General features: G+C 46.1%; 1 protein-coding gene across 1 annotated transcript; it reads left to right on the top strand.

Annotated features, from left to right (window-relative positions):
• The first annotated feature begins 1,766 nt into the window (after window positions 1-1,766).
• Window positions 1,767-25,064, top strand: SLC25A18 (solute carrier family 25 member 18). Its single transcript, XM_042945404.1, has 11 exons — window positions 1,767-1,804; window positions 2,018-2,091; window positions 12,489-12,592; window positions 13,923-14,045; window positions 14,290-14,345; window positions 15,486-15,576; window positions 17,934-18,052; window positions 21,146-21,311; window positions 22,162-22,316; window positions 22,902-22,977; window positions 23,411-25,064. The coding sequence occupies exons 3-11, from the start codon at window positions 12,573-12,575 to the stop codon at window positions 23,550-23,552; spliced, it is 948 nt and encodes a 315-aa protein (XP_042801338.1). The 5' UTR covers window positions 1,767-1,804; window positions 2,018-2,091; window positions 12,489-12,572; the 3' UTR covers window positions 23,553-25,064.
• The last annotated feature ends 23 nt before the right edge of the window (window positions 25,065-25,087 follow it).

Here is a 25,087-nt window from a genome sequence, read left to right as displayed (position 1 = left end):
CCCTTTTGGCTATTGTGAATAATGTTGCAATGAACATGAGTGTACAGATAGTGTTTAAGGCATTGCTTTCAATTCTGGATGTATACCCAGAAGTGGAACTGCTGGGTCATGTGGTAATTGTATTTTTAACTCTTTGAGAACCTGCTATACCCATTTCCACGGCCACTGCATCATTTTACATTCCCATCAGCAACACACAAGAGTTCCAATTTCCCCACATCCTTGCCCACATGTGTAGTTTTGTTTGTTTGATAATCGCACCCTAGCAGGTGTGGTACCACTCTTTCCAGTGCACACTGCCATCCCCTGTTTTGTGGCTGCCACTTTAAACTCAACAGCCATCCAAACTTTTCTTCCCTCCCCACTCTCCTTACCTACCCACCCCTTCTGATGCTACTAGTTGGGGTGATATATCTTTTCTTGCTGATCCATGTGTCAAACCTGATATTTGTCCCGGGCATGTTTAATCAGCTGCCAAGCCCTATTGATTCTTCACAGAAATCAGTCACATCTCTTTCCTCCTGCATGCAGGTTCTGATTTTATTTCTCACCTGGATTATTGTAATCTCCTGGCCTGTCCAGACCACTTGGCACTGCCATAAACCTGACCTCTGACGAAAAAAAAAAAAGGGAGTGGGGGGGCACCTCGCTGGCTCAGTCAGTAGAGCATGTGACTCTTGATCTCAGGGTCATGAGTTCAAGCCCCATGTTGGGCATGGAGCCTACTTAAACAAACTGAACTGTGCCCTCTGGGCCCCTATTCCACATCCTATGTCAGCTTTCCATTGCCCACCAGGAAAAGAGAGGAAAAAAATGTTATCATTTAGTGAGCACCTTTTATGTGCCAGGCACTCAATGCTAAATGTACCAAATGTACTAAATGCTCTACATCTGAGTCTCATTTCACAGAGGTAGCAGGCACAGAGAAGTTACGTAATTTAAGGTCATGCGGCTAGTCAGTGGTAAACTAGAATTCAAACCAGTTCAAAAACAGTCTTACTCCAAAGCCCACTCAACCACTCTGCTCTCCTACCTCATTAGCAATCTTATGAACTGGATATCTCAAGCCCCTTTTGAGGAAGAAAAGCACTAAGTTAAATAACTTGCTTAAAGTGAGGTAGTTATTAACTTGGAAGCTGGAATTTGAACCTGGGTCTCTGACATCAAAGTCTGTCCCATGCTGATTCTTCATCTCTCCCAAATCCTTGGCCGGGCAACAAGGTCCTCTACCTTTGGGACCCAATATGTTACCAGCTTTATACTCCCCCCTACTGTCTCATCCCTTGCCCCAGATTAGACACTTTGCCACTAAAGAGAAGCTGGGTTTTAATTTTACCTCTCTGCCTCCGGTCTTCAAGGCCAAAACCAGTGACTACTTACTGAAACTTTTCCAGCTGTCTATGCTGGAAGAAATCCTCAGCTGCAGCTCTGAGTTCATAACTCAGCTGTACCACTTGTGAGTGCAGGGAATGTGCCAAATCAGCACTGCGGCCCTGCCACAGCGGAGCACGTGGTGGACCACTGAAAATACAGAACCATTGAAATAGGCAATCACTTGTAGTTAGAAAAGTGTGTGAGTCTGACAAGCAGAGGCTTCTGACCCCAAAAGTCTGGCAGAAGCGTTTGCATTGCATTGATTTTCCCTTGTTTGTCCTCCTCCCTGACTTCCAGGTCTCTGAGTGGGTGGCCAGTCTCCCCTCACCCCCACCCCCACACTGCCTTGAACAAAGCTTTTTCCATCCTGAATTTTTGTCTCAGTCATTCCACAACCAAGTAAACAGCCACCTGCTTGCCATCTAGGGAGGTAGGACTGGGCTTGACTAGGCTGCATAGTGGCCTCTTTGGGGGTTCATTCAAACCCAATGTTTACAGGTGTGGGAGGTGGGAGAGAAGCTGGGGACCCAAAGTAGAGGATGGCTTAGTGATGACCTGCCCCAGGGGAAGGGGCTGTGTGGGCATGAAGAGGGAGGGCCACTAACGATACCAAAAGAGGATGGTAAACCAACCCTTCCTGCAGTTCCTGCAGTTCAGCAGTGATCTGGCCTATATCTTGGCATCCAGAAAAGACAGAAGGTTCCTTACTAAAAGCAGGTAAGTGTTTGTCTTGTCTGTATCAAGCTTAGAGTTGCTAGGGAAAGACCCGCTTCTAGCAAATAAACATCTGAGAAAGGTCAGAGCAGCCTGTGGGAAAGGGTCTCCATCCATTTGCTGCACAGAGTTGGAAGGAGGTGGGTAAGAGGAAGTGGCCAGTCCCTGACAATAGTCCCAGATGACGTCTAAGTCAGGAAGCAAGTTATTTCCTTGGCACTGCTCATGTAAGGGGCTCGTCTCTGAAGAACTCTGGCTTGCCCTGCTAATTAGAGTAGGTACAGAGAGGATGCCTCTCTTCCCTGAGTGCCTCCTCACAAGGTGTAGAGAGGAGAGACAACTGAAGAGCAGAACTGTCTGTCTCATGATGAGACTGACTGCAAGGTTAAAGGCGGTAGCTACCTCATGGTTCACTGATTCCAACATCTTACTTGAATGCCTCTGCACCAGGCTCCGGGGGCACAACCCTAAGACTTTCGTCTCCCAGTAACATCATTTTGATTGGGGGTGGACAAACTGCTGTAATATGATGTGGTACACGCTATAACTGGATATTAAATGGGATCACAGAACAGGACTCCTAGCCAAGATTTGAGGGACTTACGGGAGGGGGCCTGGGTAGCTCAGTGGGTTAAGCATCTGACTCTTAATTTCGGCTCAGGTCGTGATCTCATGTTTGGCTGTGAGACAAGCCCCGTGTCAGACTCTGCATTGAGTGTGGAGCCTGGTTGGGCTTCTCTCTCAAAATAAATAAAACTTAAAAAAAAAAAACAAAGAGGGGTTCATGGGAGGAAGCCCAAAAAACTTTTTTTTTCTTTTTTGTTTTCCAAAAAACAAATTGTAATTCGTCAGGTACAGATGGGGCAAGAGTGTCCTACTCAACAGGACAGTATGTGCAAGGTTCAAACGCAAGAGACCGTGATATGTTCCCAGAAGTGAGAGTTCTCGATGGCTGGCAGGGAGAGTAGACTTGGTGATTTGGGAGGGTACAGTCAAGTAGGAAAGTAGGTTCCGGGTCTGGGCAAAGAGCTGGGAAACTGTCCTAAGAGTGGAGGGAAGTTAGCGCTGCACTTTAGGCAGGGAAGTGCTTAAATGGCAGGCTGGCAGTTGGGTCCAGACTTGCACTTCTGCTCACTTGGCCATGTTGTGGAGCTCAGATTTGAGGGGAGCAAGGGGGGGGACAGAGGGGGGAGACTGCCAGGTGCTCCAGACAGTGGACGACGCCCGTGTGATCAAGCAGTGGCTGGTGGGCCCACGAGAGACTTAGGACAGCTTTTTTCTACCCATGATGAAAGACCTGTTTATCCTAGTTTATTATGGAGCAATAATTTTGTAAAATACAATAAAAATCAATTGATAGAAAAATAGAAATTTTATTTAAAAAATTCTTTTAAGTTTTATTTACTTATTTTAAGAGAGAAGGCATGAGCAGGGGAGGGGCAGAGAGAGGGAGAGAGAGAACCCTAGCAGGCTCCACACTGCCAGTGCAGAGCCCAATGTGGGGCTTGAACTCACAAATTGTGAAATTGTGATCTGAGCTGAAATCAAGAGCCAGACACAAACGACTGAGCCACCCGGCACCCCAAAAAATAAAATTTTTTTAAATGATAGAATATAAGCTCACATTTTTCTCAGTAAATTGTAAAACATGAAATTCCTCAAGATGCCATAAAAATTCCTAAGCATTTATTCTCAATTTCTGTAGTTGTCACAGATCAGCACTGAACCACATGCCCTGAGTAGCATAGACTTTAGGAGGAAGAATTGCCAGAACATGATGACTGATTAGTTGTGGAAACATAAGGGGGAAAGGATGAATCAAAGATGGCTCACGGACTTGGCCTGGATAATTGAATGGCTGGTGGTGCAGCTTCCAGAGCTAGGAAACCAGGAAGAGAAACAGCAGGTCTACAGGGGTGGATACAAGTAAAAAGAGGTATTACTATACTGTGTGAAGCCAGACTGCTAAGATGGGGATGGCCAGGATCTGGTTAAGATAATGGTGAGGGGCTCAGGGCAGAAATCCTCAGCTGCAGGTACATCATGAGCAAGTAGACAATGATTGAAGCCCAGGAGAAGATGGGTTTTCAGGATGATTGTGTGGAGTGGAGTGGAGTGGAAGGAGTCAAGAATCTTGGCAGGACTTTGTGGGTACCAGTGACTAAAGACACTGGTCATGGGGCTTGGAAGCCACTGGGGAGAGCCAAGGAGTCACAGAAGTCAAGATAATAGAATGTTTTAATGTGGGAGGAATGAAAAGTGGTGGAATCAGGAGCTCAGAGAACCCTGGCCTGCTCTGGTCCCTGCAACTCACCACCTAGAATCATCCTTCTAAATAGATGTGTCTCTGGACAGTCTCGTTCAAAATATGATCCTGGGAAACCATGTAATAATTACTTTAGGGGTGCCTGGTTGACTCAGTCCATAGAGCATGCAATTCTTGATCTACAGGTCTTGAGTTCAAGCCCCACATTGGGTGTAGAGCTTACTTTAAAAAAAAAAAAAAAAGAAAATTACTATACAGTTTTCTGTGCTTTCCAAATTTTCTAATTTTTTTCTAGTACTTTAAATACTTTAAGAAATAGAACAATTGTTCATATTAACAAAAGGGAACTGATCACCTCCTAAGCATCTGTTAACTAGCTATCTCCTAAAGAAATACACAGGATGGGTCACAGTTTCTTTTTAATTTATTTAAGTTTATTTGTTTTGAGAGAGAGAGAGAGAGAGAGAAGGGGAGGGGTAGAGACAGAGGGAGAAAGAATCCCAAGCCGGCACCCCACTATCAGCACAGGGCCCAACACGGGGCTCAATCCCATGAACCGTGAGACCATGACCTGAGCCGAAATCAAGAGCCAGTAACTCACCCAACTGAGCCACCCAGGCACCCCAAAATGGGTTACAGTTTTGATGTTAGGGGCAGAACCCCTGGACAAGACAGGGTAGGTAAGCCGACTGGGCCCTGCCATGCAGACTCCCTCCCAGGCCCTCCAAGGACCTGTCTGCTTCTGGCTCTTCGACCAGTAGGTCCCTTAGCCAGCTTCTTGCTCGCAAAACAGTCAGCAGGAGAGTGGAGAAGGGGCAGATGATCCCTCTGAGTGCACACACACACACGCCGAGCAGAGATACTTCTGTAAATGGACACATAAGGGATCAAAAAATGCCTGGCTCTGCGCGCCAGCTGAGTGGTGTCCTGCCTGCCATACAAGGGGCACCTTGTCACTGACTTCCCACAGAGCTGGAGGAAACTGTTCCCAGAGCCTCAACTTCTCTCCCAGTGCCAGACCCTCCCTGTGGGCAGCCTCCTCTCCTGCCTTGCCTTTCACTCCTCAGCCCCTCAGGTTTCAGGCCTCCACCAGCTCCATGGTTCTTCAGCCCTGGACAGTCGCCAAGCCCAGACCCTTTCTTTAAAAAGTTCTCTCCCAAGGCGCCTGGGTGGCTCAGTCGGTTAAGTGGCCGACTTCGGTTCAGGTCATGATTTCGCGGTCCGTGAGTTCGAGCCCCGCGTTGGGCTCTGTGCTGACAGCTCAGAGCCTGGAGCCTGTTTCAGATTCTGTGTCTCCCTCTCTCTGACCCTCCCCCGTTCACGCTCTGTCTCTCTCTGTCTCAAAAGTAAATAAACATTAAAAAAAAAATTAAAAAAAAAAAATAAGTTCTCTCCCAACTAACCCTTGTCCTCTGCACTCTCCACCATCCCCCCTTTTCTCTCTACCTCATTGCTTTGCCATCATGCCACCTATCTGGCTTCTCGCATGAAATTTCCTTTTCTCAACCTGTTCTTTCTGAATTGTCCTCATACCACATTCAACAGTGTGCTTTCCCCCTTAAAAGTATTCAGTATTTTTTTACTGCCTGCAGGATCAAATTGGTGAAAAGTTAATTTAGGGGGCACAAACTATATTGGGCAAGCCCCAGGTTCTCCATGCCTGATCTAACCTACTTTTGTAGCCCTTTTCCACCGTTCTGGTGAGCCAGCCAGGGCGGTGAGCTGTGCCCTCAGCCCTTTGCTTGGCCCCCTTAGGTGCTCACACAGTGCTGTGTCCAGGCCACCTCCCCCTCCTCTTCTCCTTAGAAACTTTCCCTTATTTTTTTTAGTACATGTGCTGCTGAAGCAAGCACCTCCCTATGTTTTTTTTTTTTAAGTTTATTTATTTAGAGACAAAGAATGAAAATGGAGAAGGGGCAGAGAGAGAGGGAGAGAGAGAATCCCAAGCAGGCTCCAGGCTATCAGCGCAGAGCCCAGTGTGGTACTCGGTCCCATGAACTGTGAGATCATGTCCTGAGCCAAGATCAGAGTCAGACGCTTAACTGACTGAGCCACCCTGGCCCCTTCCCTTATTTTTTAAGACCACTTCTAGATCCTCCAAGCCAGGCTGGAATGGCCTTGGACATCTCTGAACACTTACAGTATTCACTATCTAAGCATCTCAATTGCAATAAAATGGAATTTGAGAGTTCTTTAAAAAGTTTGCTTATTAGTTAAGAACTCTTTGGCTACGTGGGCGCCTGGGTGGCTCAGTCGGTTAAGCACCTGACTTCAGCTCAGGTCATGATCTCATGGTTCATGAGTTTGAGTCCCACTTCAGGTGAGCTTGAGCCCCATTTCAGGCTCGGCCCTGACAGTGCAGAGCCTGCATGGGATTCTCTCTCTCCTTCTCTCTCTATCCCTTGCTCACTCATGCCCGGTCTCTCTCTCTCAAAAAAAAAAAAAAAAAAAAAAAAAAAGAGAGATAGAGAGAAAAGAAAAAAAAAACCAACTCTTTGGCTACCCAATTACAAAAACTAATTTTAATTTGCTTAAGACAATAAGTTATAACACCCCAAAACAACAGCAACAAGACAATAAGTCAATTCATGAAATATCCCTTTGGTACCTAAGGTCGAGAATGAAGTGGGTCACTGTATAGTCAGGGCTTCAAACCCCACCAGAACTCTCTGCTCTCTCTCTTGTTCTGCTTTATCCATCTCTCTTGCTACAAATGATCTCTCTGTTTCCCAAACCACATACCACATGACAGTAAACATGACTGCAGATCAGCCCCAAGTGTTATGTTACAGACAAAATCTGTAAAGAAGCTACACAATCTCTTCTTTAAGATGACTGTAGAGGTCAGGGCTCCTGGGTGGCTCAATTGGCTAAGTGTCCCAACTCCCTTTTTTTTTTTTTTTAATGTTTATTTATTTTTGATAGAGATAGAGTGAGCTGGGGAGGGGCAGAGAGAGAGGGAGACAGAATCTGAACAGGCTCCAGGTCAGCACAGAGCCCGATGCAGGGCTCCAACTCACAAACTATGAGATCATGACCTGAGCTGAAGGCAGATGCTTAACCGACTGAGCCACACAGGTGCCCCAGGGTCCCAACTCTTGATTTCAGCTCAGGTCATGATCTCAAGGTTGTGGGATCGAGCCCCAAGCCCCACGTCAACCTCTGCATCAAGCCTACCTCTTGTCAAGCCCTGCAGGCATAGAGCCTGCTTAAGATTCTCTCTCTTTCCCCCTCTGCCCCACCCCCACTCATTTGTGCACACCTGAGTGCTCTCTCTGTAAAAATTAATTAAGGGGCACCTGGGTGGCTCAGTCCGTTAAGCATCCAACTTCAGCTCAGGTCATGATCTCGTGGTTAGTGAGTTCAAGCCCCATGTCAGGCTCTGTGCTGACAGCTCAGAGCCTGGAGCCTGCTTCAGATTCTGTGTCTCCCTCTCTCTCTCTCTGCCCCCCTGCCCACTCATGCTTTCTCTCTGTCTCTGTCTGTCTCTCTCAAAAATAAGCATTTAAAAAAAATTTTTAAAAATACCTATAGGGGAAATTAAATGACCTATTAAGTCAGGGGCCCATCCTCAGGTAATCAACACTACCCAGGAGAATAGCGTCACATTTTAGGAACATGGTAGTCCCCACCAGGTGAATGGTAAGAGAGAATGGGGGTTCCTGGAAATGCAGTAATGAAGAGCTACAACAGTTGTATCACTGCATCCCACCCTTTGATGCCTGGGGACGTGCAGAGGCATACCATTTCCCATTCATTCACATTTTTTCCTTTTTTTAAAAAAATATTTTATTGTTTCATGTGATCTCTGCCTCCCAGTGTGGGGCTCAAACTTACAACCTCAAGATCAAGAGTCACATGTTCTATCGACTGAGCCAGCCAGGTGTCCCTAAATTTCCCCCTTCTAAATATGGATCAATAATCACGTGTCAAACTATAAATGCACTTATCTTCCCAATGTGAGATAACTCAATGTCATGACCAGATACTGCAGCCAGAGGCAATGACAGGGAGCCTCTGTTATCCAGATAAAGATTACTTTTTTTATATGTATATATCCTGTCTTTCTCCCCTTTGGTCCCAAAGAGTTCCAGATGTAGATACTCATAATTCTGTATCCCAGTGCTTAAATAATTAGTATTACTACCCCAGTACTCCCCAAACACTATTTTTCTAAATTCCATTTCGAAGAGAGAACAGGTGAAATATTATCTATTGGCCAATAGTCTAACACATAGAGCACACCTGGCTCAGTCAGAGGAGTCTACTACACTTGATCTTGGAGTTGTGAATTCGAGCCCCACGTTGGGTGTAGAGATTACTAAAAAAAAGGAAATTAAACAGGGTGCCTGGGTGGCTCAGTAGGTTAGGCATCTGCCTTTGGCTCAGGTCATGATCTAATGATTCATGGGTTTGAACCCAGCATCAGGCTCTGTGCTGTCCCAGCAGAGCCTACTTTGGATCCTCTGTCCCCTTCTTTCTCTGCCTCTCCCCCACTTGCGTGCGTGCACGTGCTCTCTCTGTCTCTCTTAAAAATGAATAAATAAAAACTTTTTTTTTTAATCCTAAAAAAAAAAAAAAAAGAAAAAATGTTTAAAAGGCTAAATATTTTAGTCAGTATCCATTTGTTTACTAAATTCTTTGGCAGTGTAGGGAGCAACTTGGTCAGGCAAATAAATGGCTGCCCCAAGGCTGGGCTTGCCGGAAGAATTTCCCTTGCCTGGGATCCTTCAGGTCCCATATATGGAGAGAACGGTGCCCAGGAGCGCCCCCGGTGGGAGGGTGTGCTGTATCGCTCTGCTCTGGAAGTCTATTCCTGTCAGGGCTGGAACCAGCGGGGACCTTGTTTTTGTTCTCAGCTGCATCCCGGCTGCCTGAAACTGTGGCCACTGGCACAGTCAGCACTCCCCACGCGTTTCTAGGGTGACTAACACTTGGGCCAATGGATTACCTGAGGTATTGAGCAAGTACGAACTCTATTGCCAAGTTTGGGATTTGGGGAGTGATGACTCCTTTAAAACCTTCACTGGCTCACTGTCAGTTTCCTCTTTGTTGACTCCGTTTGCTAATGTGTTTACTGGCGCCAGCAATCTTGTGTGGCCCAGTCCTTGAATACTAAGTCTGTCCAAGAGAACTGCCTGCCTGGGACTTACAGTGGCATGGCCCAGTCCCATGGGGTGGGGGTGCTCTGCAGTGCATGCCCACACTACACACCAACAGGCAAATGCACTTAGAGGTTGGAGACATTATCACATCTGCCTCGTGAAAGCACTATGGTCCTGGGATTCGGGTGTCCCTAATTTCTCTGGCTTCTCTTAAATACCCCTATTCCAAAAGCCAGTGAACCACAATTTATAAACTAATAGTTTTGTTCTAGAAAAAGCAGGGAATATGGCTGCAAGATTCTCAATTATTTGAATCGCTGCTTTCAGACTGACAGGGTTTTTTAAATGTCCCATTGTTTCTTATCTACTTTTAAGGTGCCGATCCGGGATTACAACACATCTTTCTCTCATAACAACTTTGTGACTGTCTCAAAGAACAGCTGACACACTTTAATTTCCTGACATTTTGTGCCTGAGTGGCTCAGTTGCTTAAGCGTCTGACTTCGGCTCAGGTCATGATCTCGTGGTTCGTGAGTTCGAGCCCCTCATAGGGCTCTGTGCTGACAGCTCAGAGCCTGGAGCCTGCTTTGGATTCTGTGTCTCCTTCTCTCCCTGCCCCTCCCCCACCCACACTCTGTTTTTCTCTCTCAAAAATAAACATCAAAAAATTTTTTTCCTGGCATTTTCCCACAAGTTCCCTAAAGCTCCGGCTTTTGGAGGCACGTGGTTAGAGCCTCAAGAGTGACTGGGGGCACCACACAAGAACTGCCAGCCTCTCAGCCTGGAAAAGGGTTTCTTCACAGCCTGTTCCCTGCTTTCTCTGAGTCCATGCTTCAGGTTTATAATTTGCAAATCCTCACTCCCTCTCCTGGTTTAGGGGATAGAAGTCTCTTTTGGTTGGGAGTATCAGAAACACATTCTAGCAAGTTAAGCAATGACCTGATTGACAGGACTGTTGAGTGTCTCACAAAATCCAAGGACAGGAATGCAACTGGCATCCAGGAGTGAACTGGAAACTGGGATTTTAAACAACATTAGGACTATCTCCGTCTTTTGTTTCTCCTCCAGATATCTTTGCTTCACTTTTCTGTTTCTTTCTCTGCAGACCAGCTTCCTATTTCTCCAACAGATCCAAGTTTTACACGTTCTGGGTCCAAACACCATGTTCGAAATTTCCAGTTTCTCAGACAAAAACTTTGGTGTCTCCTTAACTAGTCCCTTTGTCTCTCACATCTGTTCTGTCAGGAAATCCTGTTGGCCTTGCGTTCAACATACACCCATAATTAAACCACTTCTCATTCCCTCTCCACCCATATACCCTGAGCAAGCAGGCTTTTTACCTCTTGCCTAGATTCCTGCAATAATTTAATTGACCTTTCTGCTTTTATCTTGAGCCCTCTGTTGCCTATTCTCAACACAGCAGCCAAATAGTCCTGTCAAGAGCATGTCATTTCTCTGCTCAAAACTCTCCAGTTGTTTCTCTTTTCATTCAGAATAACAGCCAAAGAGCTTCCAAGGCCTTAAAAGGTCATGCTTCTGCCCGTTATCGCTCTTTGTCTTTATTGCACATCCCTGTTCACGCTTCCTGGCCACCTCACTGTTCCTTCAACTCACCAGTCTCTGCTTACAGGGTCTTTGCACTTGCTCTGCCTTGAGTGTGCTTTCCCACAAACCCGCATGGCTTGCCCTCTCACCTCCTCTGAATCCTCAAGTCACCTCAATGAATCCTTTCTTGGTTAAGCCACCAAACACCCACCCCACTGACATTTTCCTATCTTCCTTCCCTTCTACATTTTTTTCTCCAGAGAATTTATCAGTATCTGGTTTAGGATTTACTTATTTCATTTTTTTAAGTTTATTTATTTATTTTGAGAGAGCACACACATGGGGGGAGGGGCAGAGAGAGAGAGAGAGAGAGAATCTCCAAGCAGACTTCATGCTGTCGGCTCGAACTCATGAACCATGAGATAATGGCCTGAGCCAAAGTTGGATGCTTAACTGATCAAGCCACCCAGGTGCCTGTTTTACTTATTTCATTTATTGCTTGTCTCCTCCTTTAAAATTTAAGCCCCTGACAACTAGGATTGTACTCTTTGGTTCAGTCTTATATCCCCAGACCTGGAACAGTCAGTGCCTGGCACTCAATAAATTTTTTCTGCATGGGTCAATATACACCAAGAGGACTGATCTCTCTGGTCTTCCCCAAAACAAAACACTTGGAGACAACAGAAAATTGCCAGCAGCCTCAGGGGCCAATGAGGAGCATGGAAGAGGAGGGGGACCCTAACACAGCTTGAAGTGAGCCTGGAGAAAGACTCCTCAGAGCTCAAGCCAGCCTCCATGGGAGCACCCAGAGAACTCTTCCTGACACTGCCCCGCTGGGGTCAAACAGGACCTCCCCCGCCCAAAAAAAAGCTGCAATCATTACTATTATTGTAGCTTTGACTTTTTGACACCGTCCCTGACTTTTTGACACCTGCTTTCCATATGTATCCATTACACATAAGCCCCGAGACTTAAAGCAGCTTAGTCTTTCAACAGGATCCTAGGAAGTTCAGAAAACACATTTTAAGAGCCAAAAAATAACTTCAGAACATTTCTGTGTTTTATTGTGGTTCATGGGCCCGACAAGAGGCGTTCCTAGTCCATAGCAACTCTTAAAATCCCGGTTTTGTACCATCGGCTTCCCTCACCACCGCTTCCAGGCTCTTCTTCCAAATGTCCCAGAACTCCTCTCCTTGAGCCTAGTTTGGGCCTGTTGTCCTTCTCTCTCATTGCCTTTCTTCTGATCTCAATCCCCAAAGTCCAAAAAGTTTCATGAAGGAAAAGTAACGGAGCCAGTTGGCAGTATTGATCCATTAATAACGTTCTGTCCCAGTACATGTGAGGTTTCTCATACCATGAGATGAGTGCTGTTCTGATCATGTTATAGAGGAGGAAACGGGCCTGCGGAGGCTCATCAGGAGGGTGGCTCAGGCCAGTCTCCACTGACACCCGTGTTCTCTCCACTCTGCTGCGGTGGGCCACAGTCCAGGACACAGGCACCGCATCTGCCTCGGCCAGCCATCTCCCTGAGGAGCCAGCAGCCTGTGTCCCAGGGACCCACCAGCAGAATGTCCAGCCAGGATTTGAGGTAAACTGGCTGAGACGGCCAACTCTCTGGGCTGGGTTTCTGTGGTAACATGTGGTAACAACACATCATTCAGCTTCTTTACCAGATTCCTGAGTCCTGGGGAGGAGCAAGTGAGACTCATTTCCCCCCAGTATACTATGTGTATATATACACACATACATACATACATACATACATATATATATATGTATGTGTGTGTGTGTATATATAGTGTCATTGTTTGAACTACATCTTCTCAGACTACAGAATTTCAGTCACAATTCTATTTGTTTTCACAAAGTTGCTTGTTTGTGAAATCAGGGTTCAGATGTGAGAAAATCTATTATCTATTCCTACTACTTCCAGGTAATCTACCTCCAAATACTTTGCTCACAGTCGCCCTTGGCCTGAAAGATAATGAGATATTACTAGGTTCCAAGGAGACTGAGGAAGCTTTATTTTCTGTTTTCAGTCTTTCAGTTTCTATTTTCAGTCTTCCAAAATTTCTGGATAAGGGGGCTCACATTATGTAAAGTGTGACTTTTTTTTTTTTTTACTTTTGGCTAGAATCAGATAATCTCAATACTTTAACCCTGGTTATCTTACACTGACTAGAAGCAGGTTCTCTTATTATAAATAATAGCTATCATTTACCAAGTGCATTAACTTACTTAATCCTTACAAAATCCCTTGAGGCCAGTTTTACAGTGGGGGGGGGGGGGGGGCGGGACAAAGGATCAGAGAAGTGAGGTAACTTGTTTAAGTAAACAGCATAGCCAGGATTCAAATTCCATTCTGAGTGACCTTAAGCCAAAATAAAATTGCAATCTGTTTGAAAACTTCCTTATGTGGCTCTAAAGGTGGGGATCAGCTGAAGAACAGGCCCTGGGTGGAAGCTGTGAGGGACTGCTCTGAGGTGAGCTGAGGACTTCCTGCCCTGGCAGGGCCCCAGGGGGCAGAGTTGGCACTCTGGACCTCCTTCCCAAAAGCCTTTGCAGCATCCTAGCTTGAGGAACATTTTCCTGGAGGGGTTAAGATGCCTGAGTCCTGGTGAGTGCAGAGCCCCTGGAGGGGGCCCTGGCCCCCAGCCCCTCACCTGTCTCTGGGGGAGGGAGCCCCAGGTTAGGTTGGCCAAGGAGGTGCTGCAGTCAGGGAAGCAGGCTGAGGAGAGGGGTCTCTGGTGTGGAGCTGAGGTGGGGCTGCTGTTCCCACCCTCTCTGCCCCCACCCCCACCCCCACCCCCCATCTAGTCCTGGCTTTGTGCAGCTTTCTGCAGCCAGCCTCCCTCAGAACTCCTGTGTCTCTCTGCCTCCCTCACTTATTCTTTGCCTCCCTCCTCCTCACGGACTAGTATTACAGCAAAACTCATCAATGGAGGTGTGGCAGGGCTTGTTGGAGTAACTTGTGTGTTCCCCATCGACTTGGCCAAGACTCGGCTGCAGAATCAACATGGAAAAGATATCTACAAAGGAATGTAAGTATTGGTGAGGGGAATGGGGTGAGCAGGGAGAGGGGGACTCCCAAGGGAGGAATATGGGGCCTCATTCTTTCCCATCTCTTTATTTAGAGAGTCATGCATTGTGGGGGTGGAGTGGGGTCAGGGGAGGTGGTCAACTGGGGTGTGACCAACAGGATTAGGACACAGGAGTAGGGGTAGCGGGGCTGATGGAGCAGCGTCTTGCTCACCACTGACTTCATTTTCTGGCCTCTGCTTCTAGGATAGACTGCCTGGTGAAAACTGCCAGGGCGGAAGGCTTCTTGGGCATGTACCGAGGTGGGTTTATCATGCATCCCTGGGGGAAGGCTGGCTTGGGTAAAGTGAGAACAGAGGGTGCAGTACAGGGCACCAGACTTTGTGGGTTTATAGAACATTGGGACTTGGTGTTTCTTCTGCCCAGGGAGCTCCTGGGGCAGGGCCTGGGCTACCACGTGATCCTAAGCCACATTTGTTTTTCACAAACCCCCCACCCCTCGTTCCTTGGTGGAGACAGAGGCAGTTATGGTGAGGTTTTAGGGAGCACCAGTGAGCACACTGGAGCAACCCAGGAGCCCTAGTTTTCATCATGGCACCACTACTGTCTCACTGGGTGATGCTGGCCCCCACATTTCTCTTCCCCCCACTTCTCATTTAGGGCTGAAGGGGGAGAGGCTGACAGGGAAGAGAATGGAAAGGGTTTTGAGCTCCTGAAAGGGAGTTACTGGATGGCTCTTCCCTGACACAAGCCAGTGCTGTCCCTGTCCCTTGCATTGTCCCCGCACAGCCATGATTACAGATTAGAAAGTGGATACAAAACTGGCGTTGAGAAGGAGCTGATGTAGAACCCCTGAGAAATAAAGTAAAAACCTCTGTGACTCAAAGAGCTGCCAGTGGGACTGGGCTAGTAAAGCACAGAGTAATGGAAACCGATCCCTGTCCCCCAGGACCTTCTTATTGGGGCTTGATTTGGGGAACTGTTCACTTATCATCAGAGATGGGCAGCACTAGCAAAGACAAACATACCTTCCTTATAACTGCACCAATAAGCCCATAAAGAAAACACATACGTGAAAAAGGGAAATGTGGAGGGAGGGGAGTCAAAGTAGGGAGATGAAAAAAAAAAAAATCATGTTTCTATAAAATAGGCAGAGGAGCCCTCCTCAACACTCCTTCCTCCCAAGACCCCAGTTATTCCCAGAAACCTACCTGGCTAGGTCTGAGAGGAGGTTGTTTATATGAGTGGAAGACTCAAAGAATTGTTCCTTTTTAAAATAGTTTTTATTTAAATGTTTACGTAAACTCTACACCCAACGTGGGGCTTGAATTTGAACAATCCTGAGATCAAGAGTCACATGCTCTACCAACTGAGCCAGCCAGGTGCTCCAAGAATTGTTACTTTCCAGACGGCCTTAGCTCATCCTGGTTTTTTACTTGCAGGGGCTGCAGTGAACCTAACCTTGGTCACCCCAGAGAAGGCCATCAAGCTGGCAGCCAATGACTTCTTCCGGCAGCTGCTAATGGAGGATGGGTATGGCCAGGCCAGGGGGCTGTGGGATGGAAGTCCTTCACCCTATGTCTGTAGTTTGGGGGAAGGTGACAGGGAGAGGAATGTGCTGGTTTACCTGCCTTCATGTATCTAAACATGTGCACACAAATGGCTGAAGGTTGGCTGCAGATGTTCGGGCAAGTGCAAACTCAAGGAGAAAATGAACTGTTGTAATTTGAAAGTTCTAGATGATAGGTGATAGATGATAGACCATTATAGAATACATATACACATATATTCATCAACTAGCTGATGAACATCTTTTTGGTTTTATTGAGCCATAATTGCAGTACCACACTGTATAAGTTTATACAGTGTGTAATGTTTGTGCCGTATAATGACCTGAGGTAGATATACTGTGAAATGCTTACAATGAGTTTAGTTAACATCCATGACTTCATATAGTTACCAAAAAAAGTTTTTTTCCTCCCAGTGAGAACATTTAGGATCTGTTCTCTTAGCAACTTTCAAATGTACCATAGAGCAGTGTTGACCATAGTCATCATGCTGTCATTACTTATTATAACTGGAAGTTTGTGCCTACAGACCACCTTCACCTAATTCCTGTCCCCCACCTCCCACCCCCAGCCTCTGATAACCATAAACCTGATCCCTTTTTCAATGAGTTTGGATTTTTTTAGATTCCTCATGTAAACAAGACCATTGAGTTATTTGTTTTACTCTTGTCTGCCATATTTCACTTAGCATAGTGCCCTCAAAGTCCATGTTTAGATGGCAGGATTTCCTTGTTTTATGGCTGAGTAGCATTGTATTGTGTTATATATATATATATATATATATATATATATACACATACACACACACATTTTCTGTATCTACTTATCTGTCCATGAACACGTGGGTTGTTTCCATATCTTGGCTGTTGTGAACATGGGGGTGCAGATATCTTGTTGACATAGTGTTTTGTCTCCTTCGGATATATACACAGAAATGGAATTACTGGATCATGTGGTAGTTCTGTTTTTAACTTTTGAGGAACCTCCATACTGTTTCCCATACTGACTGCACCAATTTACATTCCCACCAGTAGTGCACAGGGTTCCCTTTTCACCACATCCATGCCAGCATTTACCATCTGTCTCTTTGATGATAAACATTCTAACAGGTGTGCAGTGATAGATATCTCATTGTGGTTTTGATGTGCATTTCCCTGATGGCTAATGATGTTGAGCACCTTTTCATGTACCTGTTGTTCATTTATCTTCTTTGGAGGGGAGCCTGGGTGGCTCAGTCAGTTAAGCGTCCAACTTCAGCTCAGGTCATGATCTCACAGTTCATGAGTTCGAGCCCCATGTCAGGCTCTGTGCTGACAGCTCAGAGCCTGAAGCCTGCTTCAGATTCTGTTTCCCCCTCTCTCTCTCTTTCTGTCTCCCTCTCTTCCTTTCTCTCTCTCAAAAATAAAAAGTTAAAAAAATAATACATTCTTTGGAAAATATCTTTTCAGGTCCTTTGCCTATTTTTAATTGGATTATTTGTTGTTCTTTGCTATTCAGTTGTATGATTGCTTTGTATATTTGTATATTAAGCCCTTGTCGGATATATGATTTATATTATTTACAAATATTTATTTCCATTCCATAAGTTGCCTTTTCGTGTTGTTGACGTTCCCTTTGCTGTTTGAAGTAGCCACACTTTTTTTTTTCTCCTGTTGCTTCTGCTTTAGGTGACCCATATCAAGGGGCTTTGCCTCTGTGTTTTCTTCTAGGAGTTTTATGATTTCAGGTCTTACATTTAAGTCTTTAATACATTTTGAATTAATTTTCATAAGTGGTGTAAGATAGGGGTTTAAGTGTCATTCTTTTACATGTCAATATCTGATTTTTCCCAGCACAATTTATCGAGGAGACTGTCATTTCGCCACTGAGAATTCTTGTCTCCCTTGTCAGATATTGGTTAACTGTATATTCGGGGGTATATTTCTGGGCTTTCAATTCTGTTCCATTGATCTCTGTGTCTGTTTTTATGCTGATAAATTTTTGAAAATCAACCCCAAACACTTTCTAATACTCTCTGTGCCTCCCATTGCCCTAGTGATATTGCTGAAGGGATCAGGGACAATCAAATCCCTGCAATGGGTAGTTTCATTTTACTAGTTTCAACTTCTATGCAGGTGCTACCTCCCTGGCAGCCTGATTTAAAGGTAGTTTCATGTTTTAAAGAGGCTTAGTTTGAGGGCCAGGTGATTATTCACCCAGCTGATCTGAACACAGCTAAATACCATGCATGGAAAGCCCCAACTACCAAGGGAAGGCAGATGGGGCCAGGGTGGGTGGCAGGGCTAGCCTGACGCTGAAAGAGCCTGACTCATGGTCCCACAGGATGCAGCGGAACCTGAAGATGGAGATGCTAGCTGGATGTGGAGCTGGAATGTGCCAAGTGGTGGTCACTTGTCCCATGGAAATGCTCAAGATTCAGCTGCAGGATGCTGGCCGCTTGGGTGAGGTCTCTCCCAACTCCACATGAGATTAATAAAGGGCTGTGATCAGAATAGATTCCCCCACATTCTACACTCATTTGCTAGACTGTGTTATTGAATCAGCTTTCTGGGTCAGAAGTCTTTTTTTTATTTATTTTGAGAGAGAAGGGGAGAGTGAGCACGAGTGGGTGAGGGTCAGAGAGAGAGGGAGAGAGAGAGAATCCAAATCAGGGTCCACACTCTCAGCACAGAGCCCAGCCTAGGACTCAGACTCACAAACCATGAGATCATGACCTGAGCTGATAATCAGAGTCGGATGCTTGACCGACTGAGCGACCCTGGAGCCTCTTTTTTTTTTTTTTAAGATTTATTTATTTATTTAAGCTTATTTATTTATTTGGGGGGAGAGGGCCAGAGAGAGAGAGAAAAAGAGAATCCCAAGCAAGCTCTGCACTGTAAGCTCAGAGCCCAACATGCAGCTCGAACTCACAAACTGTGAGATCATGACCTGAGCCAGTATCAGGAGTCATTTAACAGACTGAGCCACCCAAGCGCCTCAAGATTTTTTGTGTTTTTAAGTCATCTTTATACCCATTGCAGGGCTCAAACTTACAACCCCAAGATCAAGAGTCACATGTTCTACTGATGAGCCAGCCAGGCACCCTTAGAAGTCTTATGTTAACCATCTTAACAGTTTGGTCAGATGGTCTTAATAGTAACCATCTATTCTAGATTTCAACACTTCCAGTTCAGAAAAAATAGCAGAAACGAGAAACTTGACTCAGAGGGACAGAAAATTCCCTCATACCTCTATCATATCACCATGACATTTAGGCTTGATTTTCTAAAGATTTTAAGAAGTGTCAACATCCTGATCACAAATATTTCTCTCAATAGACATTCTATTATGCTACAGAAGCTGGCTGTTAGTGGGAAGGCATAACAAGGGACAAGAGAACCATTCCTATTGTTTTTGTTTTCTCTGGAAGAGAATTTTCCTAAATCCTGATCCTTTCAAAAATTTAGAGTGGTGTAGGTACCAAGGCATACATTAAGAACAAGCATTAGCTATCTGGTAGAAGGGAGGCCAGCCCCAGGGGTGGGGCAGAGGGCTTCTCCTCAGAGGGAAACCACAATGCCTGAATTAAATGAGTCAATGTGTGACGTGCCTAACATGGCACCTGGGAAGGTCGTCAATGAACGTGGGTGTCCTTCCCCTCCTCAAACCAAGTATGCATGTGTGTGCTAGAATCAACTGGTTTTCTGGGTTGGTTCACACTAGCCTGAAGCACATAACACTGCAGAAAAAATAAAGTTTGGGCACTGGAAAGAGTGTTTTGATCTACAAGAGTAAAAGCTCTGGAAGTTTTGTTTTTTAACTCAGATGAGAGTTTTCAGTATTCCTAAAACGCATAAAAAGTGAAAGGCTATGAATGAATGGATGAATTATGTACCTATCTAAAGCAGACAGCGGGGAAAATAATGTCCATTGATTAATTACCTTTTCTTTTAATAAATTTATTTTTGAGAGAGAGAGAGAGAAAGAGAGAATCCCAAGCAGGCTCCATACTGTCAGCATGGAGCCCAAGGTGGGGCCTGAACCTACAAACTGTGAGATCATGACCTGGGTGGAAACCAAGAATCAGATGCCTGATGGAGCCACCCAGGTGCCTCTGATTAACTACCCTCTTAAAGCTAATTGTTTGAGGCCTGCACCTAGATTGCTACCACAAGAAAATGTGTGGTAACTAGCTTTCTTAATATGAAATGTTGCCCTGCTAGGTATCAAACAAAATTGGGATATGAAATAACTTCTTTTTAGCAAGGACCTAAAATCTAGACAAAGCTTCTCGGTGAGAAGAAAACAAATACACAATTTCAGTGTGTTGAACCCTGTGGTCATTAAGGAGACTCACCCACATATGAAATGCTTGTACTTGAAATGCTCGGGAGAAAAAAAATTCCATTCTATTTATTAGATGTTTAACTCATCAAATTGCAGGCTCCGAATTATTCAACTAAAATGAAGAATCAAATTCTGTCAAATGGTGAAGGGTTTAAAGACCACGTTCACTTAATCTTGGAATACTGGATCAAGGAGGCACCTCTGGAAGTCTGAAGGAGAAAGCGTTTGGACAAAAAGAATTTGCTGCTTTACACATTAGGCAGAAGGCATATGGGACTCCAATGTCCCAAAGTGCCAATAGGATCTCTGTAAATAGCTCAGAGATGGTTTAGAAATGGCAGCCAGACCAAAAGCAAGTTTTAACAGGAGGATAAGGACCTGGCAGGTAGGGGCAGGTGCTGCTATAGCTTCCTATGAAGGGAGCCGGGCAGGCTGTGGCTGTGCTCTTACGAAGCACCTTGTACAGTAGGGACAACAAATTAGATAATAACCATCTTAGGAAGATTTCCTTGGAGCCAAAAACTAATGTTCTAAAATTAGGACAGGGGCGCCTGGGTGGCTCAGTTGGTTGAGCATTGGACTCTTGGTGTCAACTCAGGTCATGATCTTGAGGTTTGGGGGATGGAGCCCCACATCAGGTTCTGTACTGACAGTGTGGAGCCTGCTTGAGATTCACTCTTCCTTTCTCTTTCCCTCTGCCCTTCCCCGCTCGCATGCTCTCTCTCTCTCAAAATAAATAAACTTTTTTTTTTTTTTTTTTTTTAATTAGGACAATCCAGGGCTCCTGGCTGGCAAAGTCGGTGGAGTGTGTAACTCTTGATCTCGGGGTTGTGATTTCAAGCCCCACGTTAGGTATAGAAATACTTAAAAATCTTTGGGGTGCCTGGGTGGCTCAGGCAGTTGAGTGGCAGACTCTTGATTTCAGCTCAGGCCATCATCCCAGGGTGGTGGGATCGAGCCCTGCATCGGACTCCACACTGAGTGTGGAGCCTGCTTGAGATTCTTTGTCTCTGCCCTTCTCACTCTCTTTCAAATTAAAAAACAACAAAACTTAAATAAAAATTAGGACAAGCCTCAGAATTCTATCAGGATGTCAGCCTTGCCCCCAAGGTGTCCCAGGGGTAGGAAGTGGGGGGTACACTCCTGTGAGTGTTTTGCAATACCTGCTGGGGCCTGGCTTGTGACAGTGTCTGTCCTCTCCCTTTCAGCAGTTCATCGTCAGGGCTCGGCCTCAGCGCCTTCCTCCTCCAGGTCCTACACTACCCGCTCGGCTCCCACCCACAAGCGCCCGTCTGCCACCCTTATTGCCTGGGAACTACTTCGCACCCGGGGCCTGTCTGGTCTCTATAAGGGTCTGGGCGCCACTCTCCTCAGGTGAGACTTTCTTCCTGAGCTTGGGACACAGAAGGGTCCCAGTGAACAGGAAGAGGGGCCAGAGGGCCAGAGGCACTGCTGCTCCAATCTGTCTCTGCATTCTTCCTAGAACATTTAAACCCCAGAAAGCAAACTATCCTGATGCTTCCTATTTTGTCCAGAGTTGGGCAGAATTGCAGAGGATGGGTATAACCTGGAAGACTAGTTTGAGGCCCTTGCTCCAGTAACCAGGCCCACATGAGTATTGGGTGTTCTGTGGTCCAAAGGCACCTAAGAATGCCCTGTGTACAAAGGACTTTGGGTCATTTATAAGCAAATGAGTGCACAGATCCCTCATTTTACTTTGCTACTTGGCCAAAATCCTTAAAGTTGGTCTGAAGTGCCCCCGGCCAGGGGATAGTTTCCTTGCATCAGATCTCATTAGGAGATCTATTGCCTAATAGATAAATGAACTTCACCCTCCTGCCTACCCCATCCCCTCAACACTTAGCTTGGATAGCCCTTCACCAGACACTTGCTCAACTCATTAACTCTAACATAGCCTGTCACCCTTTCTCATTGAACGCACTGCCAGTCTCTGCACCCGCTGCTGGCTCCTCACAGAATGGCTGCGGGTGCTGGTAGGGCAGAGTAATGAGCTGGGGGCGGGGAGACAAACCCATCGTCTCCCTTCCATCGTCTCCCTTACACCCTGCATTATCACAGGGTGCCAGAGAGGGAACAGGTAACTGTGGGCTTGTCTTTGACCATCTGCTGGGCTCTACAGCTCATGGAAAGGTGTACTGCATGACCTTAGGTGGGAGCCCCGGAAGCAGCAGGTAGCTCAGTGTTTCCTCTTGCTCTCCTGCAGAGACATTCCCTTCTCCATCATCTACTTCCCACTGTTTGCCAACCTTAACAACCTTGGGTTCAACGAGCGTACCGGGAAGGCCTCCTTTGCTCATTCCTTTATGTCAGGCTGTGTTGCGGGTTCCATAGCTGCTGTCACAGTAACACCTCTGGACGGTAAGTGCATCAGAGATGAGGGTCTTCAAGGGTTGCTTTACAAGTTAGATAGCGTATAGTTGTCTATAGGATAAATAGGAATCTTCCACTTTCAGGACAGAAATGAAACAGTTCCAACCTGAAACCCCTCTTGGGTCACAACCTGTGGTCACTGGCAGAAACTCACCAAGAGTCTTCCCAGATAAAGTGGCAACAGTGAGACCTTTGCTCTATTTCTTATCACCGACAAATCCCTTCACCTCCTAGGTGCTGATTTCATTAGTTTTTTGTTCCTCGAGGTGGGGCAGTTAAAATCTAAAAGGCTAAAGGCAGGAGTTAAGCAGTATGGGAAGAACGGGCTTCTCCTATCCTCAGGGCTAAACTCGGCTGCTCCAACAGGCAAGTGGACCCTCACACTTTTCCTACAGAAACTATGTCATTTCTAATTCCTCCAGGAAGATCTTCTAGTCCAGATCACACAATGGCAGAGCTGGCCTCAGGATTCCGTTTTCTCTACACTGGCTCTGCTAGGAAACCACTTCGTGTGGAGGATAGGATGCCAAAAGCAAGACGTTCATTACTTATTTTAACTTTTGCTTGATTTAGTTTTGAAAACTCGAATCCAAACCCTCAAAAAAGGCCTGGGTGAGGACAGCTACAGTGGGATCACCGACTGCGCCAGGTGAGAGCCCTGTCGCCCCTCACAGGCCCTCACAGGCTGCGTCCATGTCTACCTACACCCCACCTAGGGCAACAGTTTATCACCGCACTACGCTGAGCTCTGGATTTCTTTGAGATCTGCTCCTTCCCCTCACCTCTCAACAGAAACAGGATGTAGAGGGAGCTTTTTTCTCCTTGCATCCCTGCAGCATCTTTCTCCCAGAAAGACAGATTGAACCACTTTCCCAGGGCTCAGCCCGGCTGCTTAGTAACCAGACTGCACACACATGATGGGTGGGGCAAGGCTCCCACAGGCCCGGGAGGTGCTATTGCTGTGAAAAATGACATCTACCTTCCGTGGAGAGATGTGCACATGTTGGAGGAGAGCGGATCACTTCACACCGTCTGCAGTGCGCTCCTGTCAATCAGCTCACAGGGCTCTTCTCTCTCCGCAGGAAAATCTGGATTCAGGAGGGACCATCCGCCCTCATGAAGGGAGCAGGCTGCCGGGCCCTGGTCATAGCCCCTCTCTTTGGGATTGCCCAAGGGGTCTACTTCATTGGTATTGGAGAGCGGATCTTAAAGTGTTTCGAGTAGAGAGTTGGAGCTCAAGTCCCTTTACTTGCTGCCAGCTCTCTAGCATATTCTACTTAGATTAGAGAGGGATGAGCGAGACACCCCCCATGTCATACTCTGTCCTCTAACCTGTAGTGCTACCTCACTCTCAGAAGACACACTCTTATCCCAATAAGCAAGCTGGGTATGGTCCCGTTCTCCCTTCGTGATATCCGCATCTGTTTTTTGGCGGGGTTATAGCTACCAGGGAGCTTCAGAAGCCCTTAACCACCTACTTTTCAACAGCAAACATAGTATGTGCTTGGGGTGTATTAACTGCGGGACCCTAACACATAGTAAGATAGAGGGGTTGTTTCTCCATTTTACATTTCTACTTCACACTCAAACTCCATACACTTGAGTCAGTTTGAAGATTTAGTGTTATTTCTGAGTTAAATAACTTATGGTTAGTTCTAGCACTGATTTGGGGGAAAAGGAGGATCAGAAGTTCAAGGGGACCATGAAAGCCCTCAAAGTCAGCATCTCGTTCAAAACCAAGCAGCTGAGAGATTAGGCCGATGAGCGGCCTGGGCTGTCAGGGCGTCTGTCCTGCACCACACAGACTCTCACAGAACAATGTCCATGGAACCTGGTTTTAAATAAAACTGATTAAACTCTCGTCTTGTAATTAGTGGGAGCAGTAGACCCGCTGCAATGGATTGTTTTCCCTCCACCTTTCCTCATCCATCCCAGAACCAAAATGCATGAAAATGAGCTCTGAGGCAGGTCTTTAGCACGTACCCTTCAAATCACCACTCATGAGGTCAGAGGACAGCCATGGGGATACTTTATCTTTCAGTTACACTGGGTTTGAAGTCTTGACCCCATCATTTCCTAACCGCATCACCTTGAGGAATGGGATCCACTGTGACAGTTCCCACGCACCACTGCCTTCGCCGGAGGGCTGTCAGAGAAATGCTATCAGCATGCAGGCTCAAGTCTTAGGTAAAAAATGCCTGTCCCGAAAATTGGTATTTACATTAGTCCCCATCTAATCTCACTTATGTTAATGAAAAAACGGCCAGCCTCAGTAGCCTCATTCTCTCTAGAGAAGCCCACATTGGAGTCTGGCTGCAGAGACAGACCTGAGTTAGATAGCAACTCTGCCTACCGGTAAGATCTTGGGCAGTTATTAGTCATCATCTGAGAAAAAAATAAAGAACGAGGAGAGGAAGAAAAGGCCCTTTGTGAAAGGGTTTAGGCCTAACACACAGTAACCCTTCTCCTCCAATAAGCCCCTAGATGCTTTTCTTTTCTGACTCTGCCAAAGCTAATAAAACTATTTCCTCAATAAAGCTGTCGAACCCTCTGGAGGACAGGTAATATTGAACACCTGTGCGTGTGGTGTGTGTGAAAGATCCTAAGGGGCTACAAGGAACACCTCTGGATAAAGGCCTGGTAAAAGTGAGCAGGAAGTGCCAGAGGACACAGAGGGTTAATGGTTTCAAGTAGTGACAGCTGTCGACCAGCAAATGCTATGGGGATTAGGAAAATGCTGCTTATCTAGATACCTCAGG

Source organism: Panthera leo, chromosome B4 (assembly GCF_018350215.1).
Source record: "Panthera leo isolate Ple1 chromosome B4, P.leo_Ple1_pat1.1, whole genome shotgun sequence".
In the NCBI taxonomy this organism is placed as follows: Eukaryota; Metazoa; Chordata; class Mammalia; order Carnivora; family Felidae; genus Panthera; species Panthera leo.
This window is presented reverse-complemented; position numbering and strand designations above follow the sequence as displayed.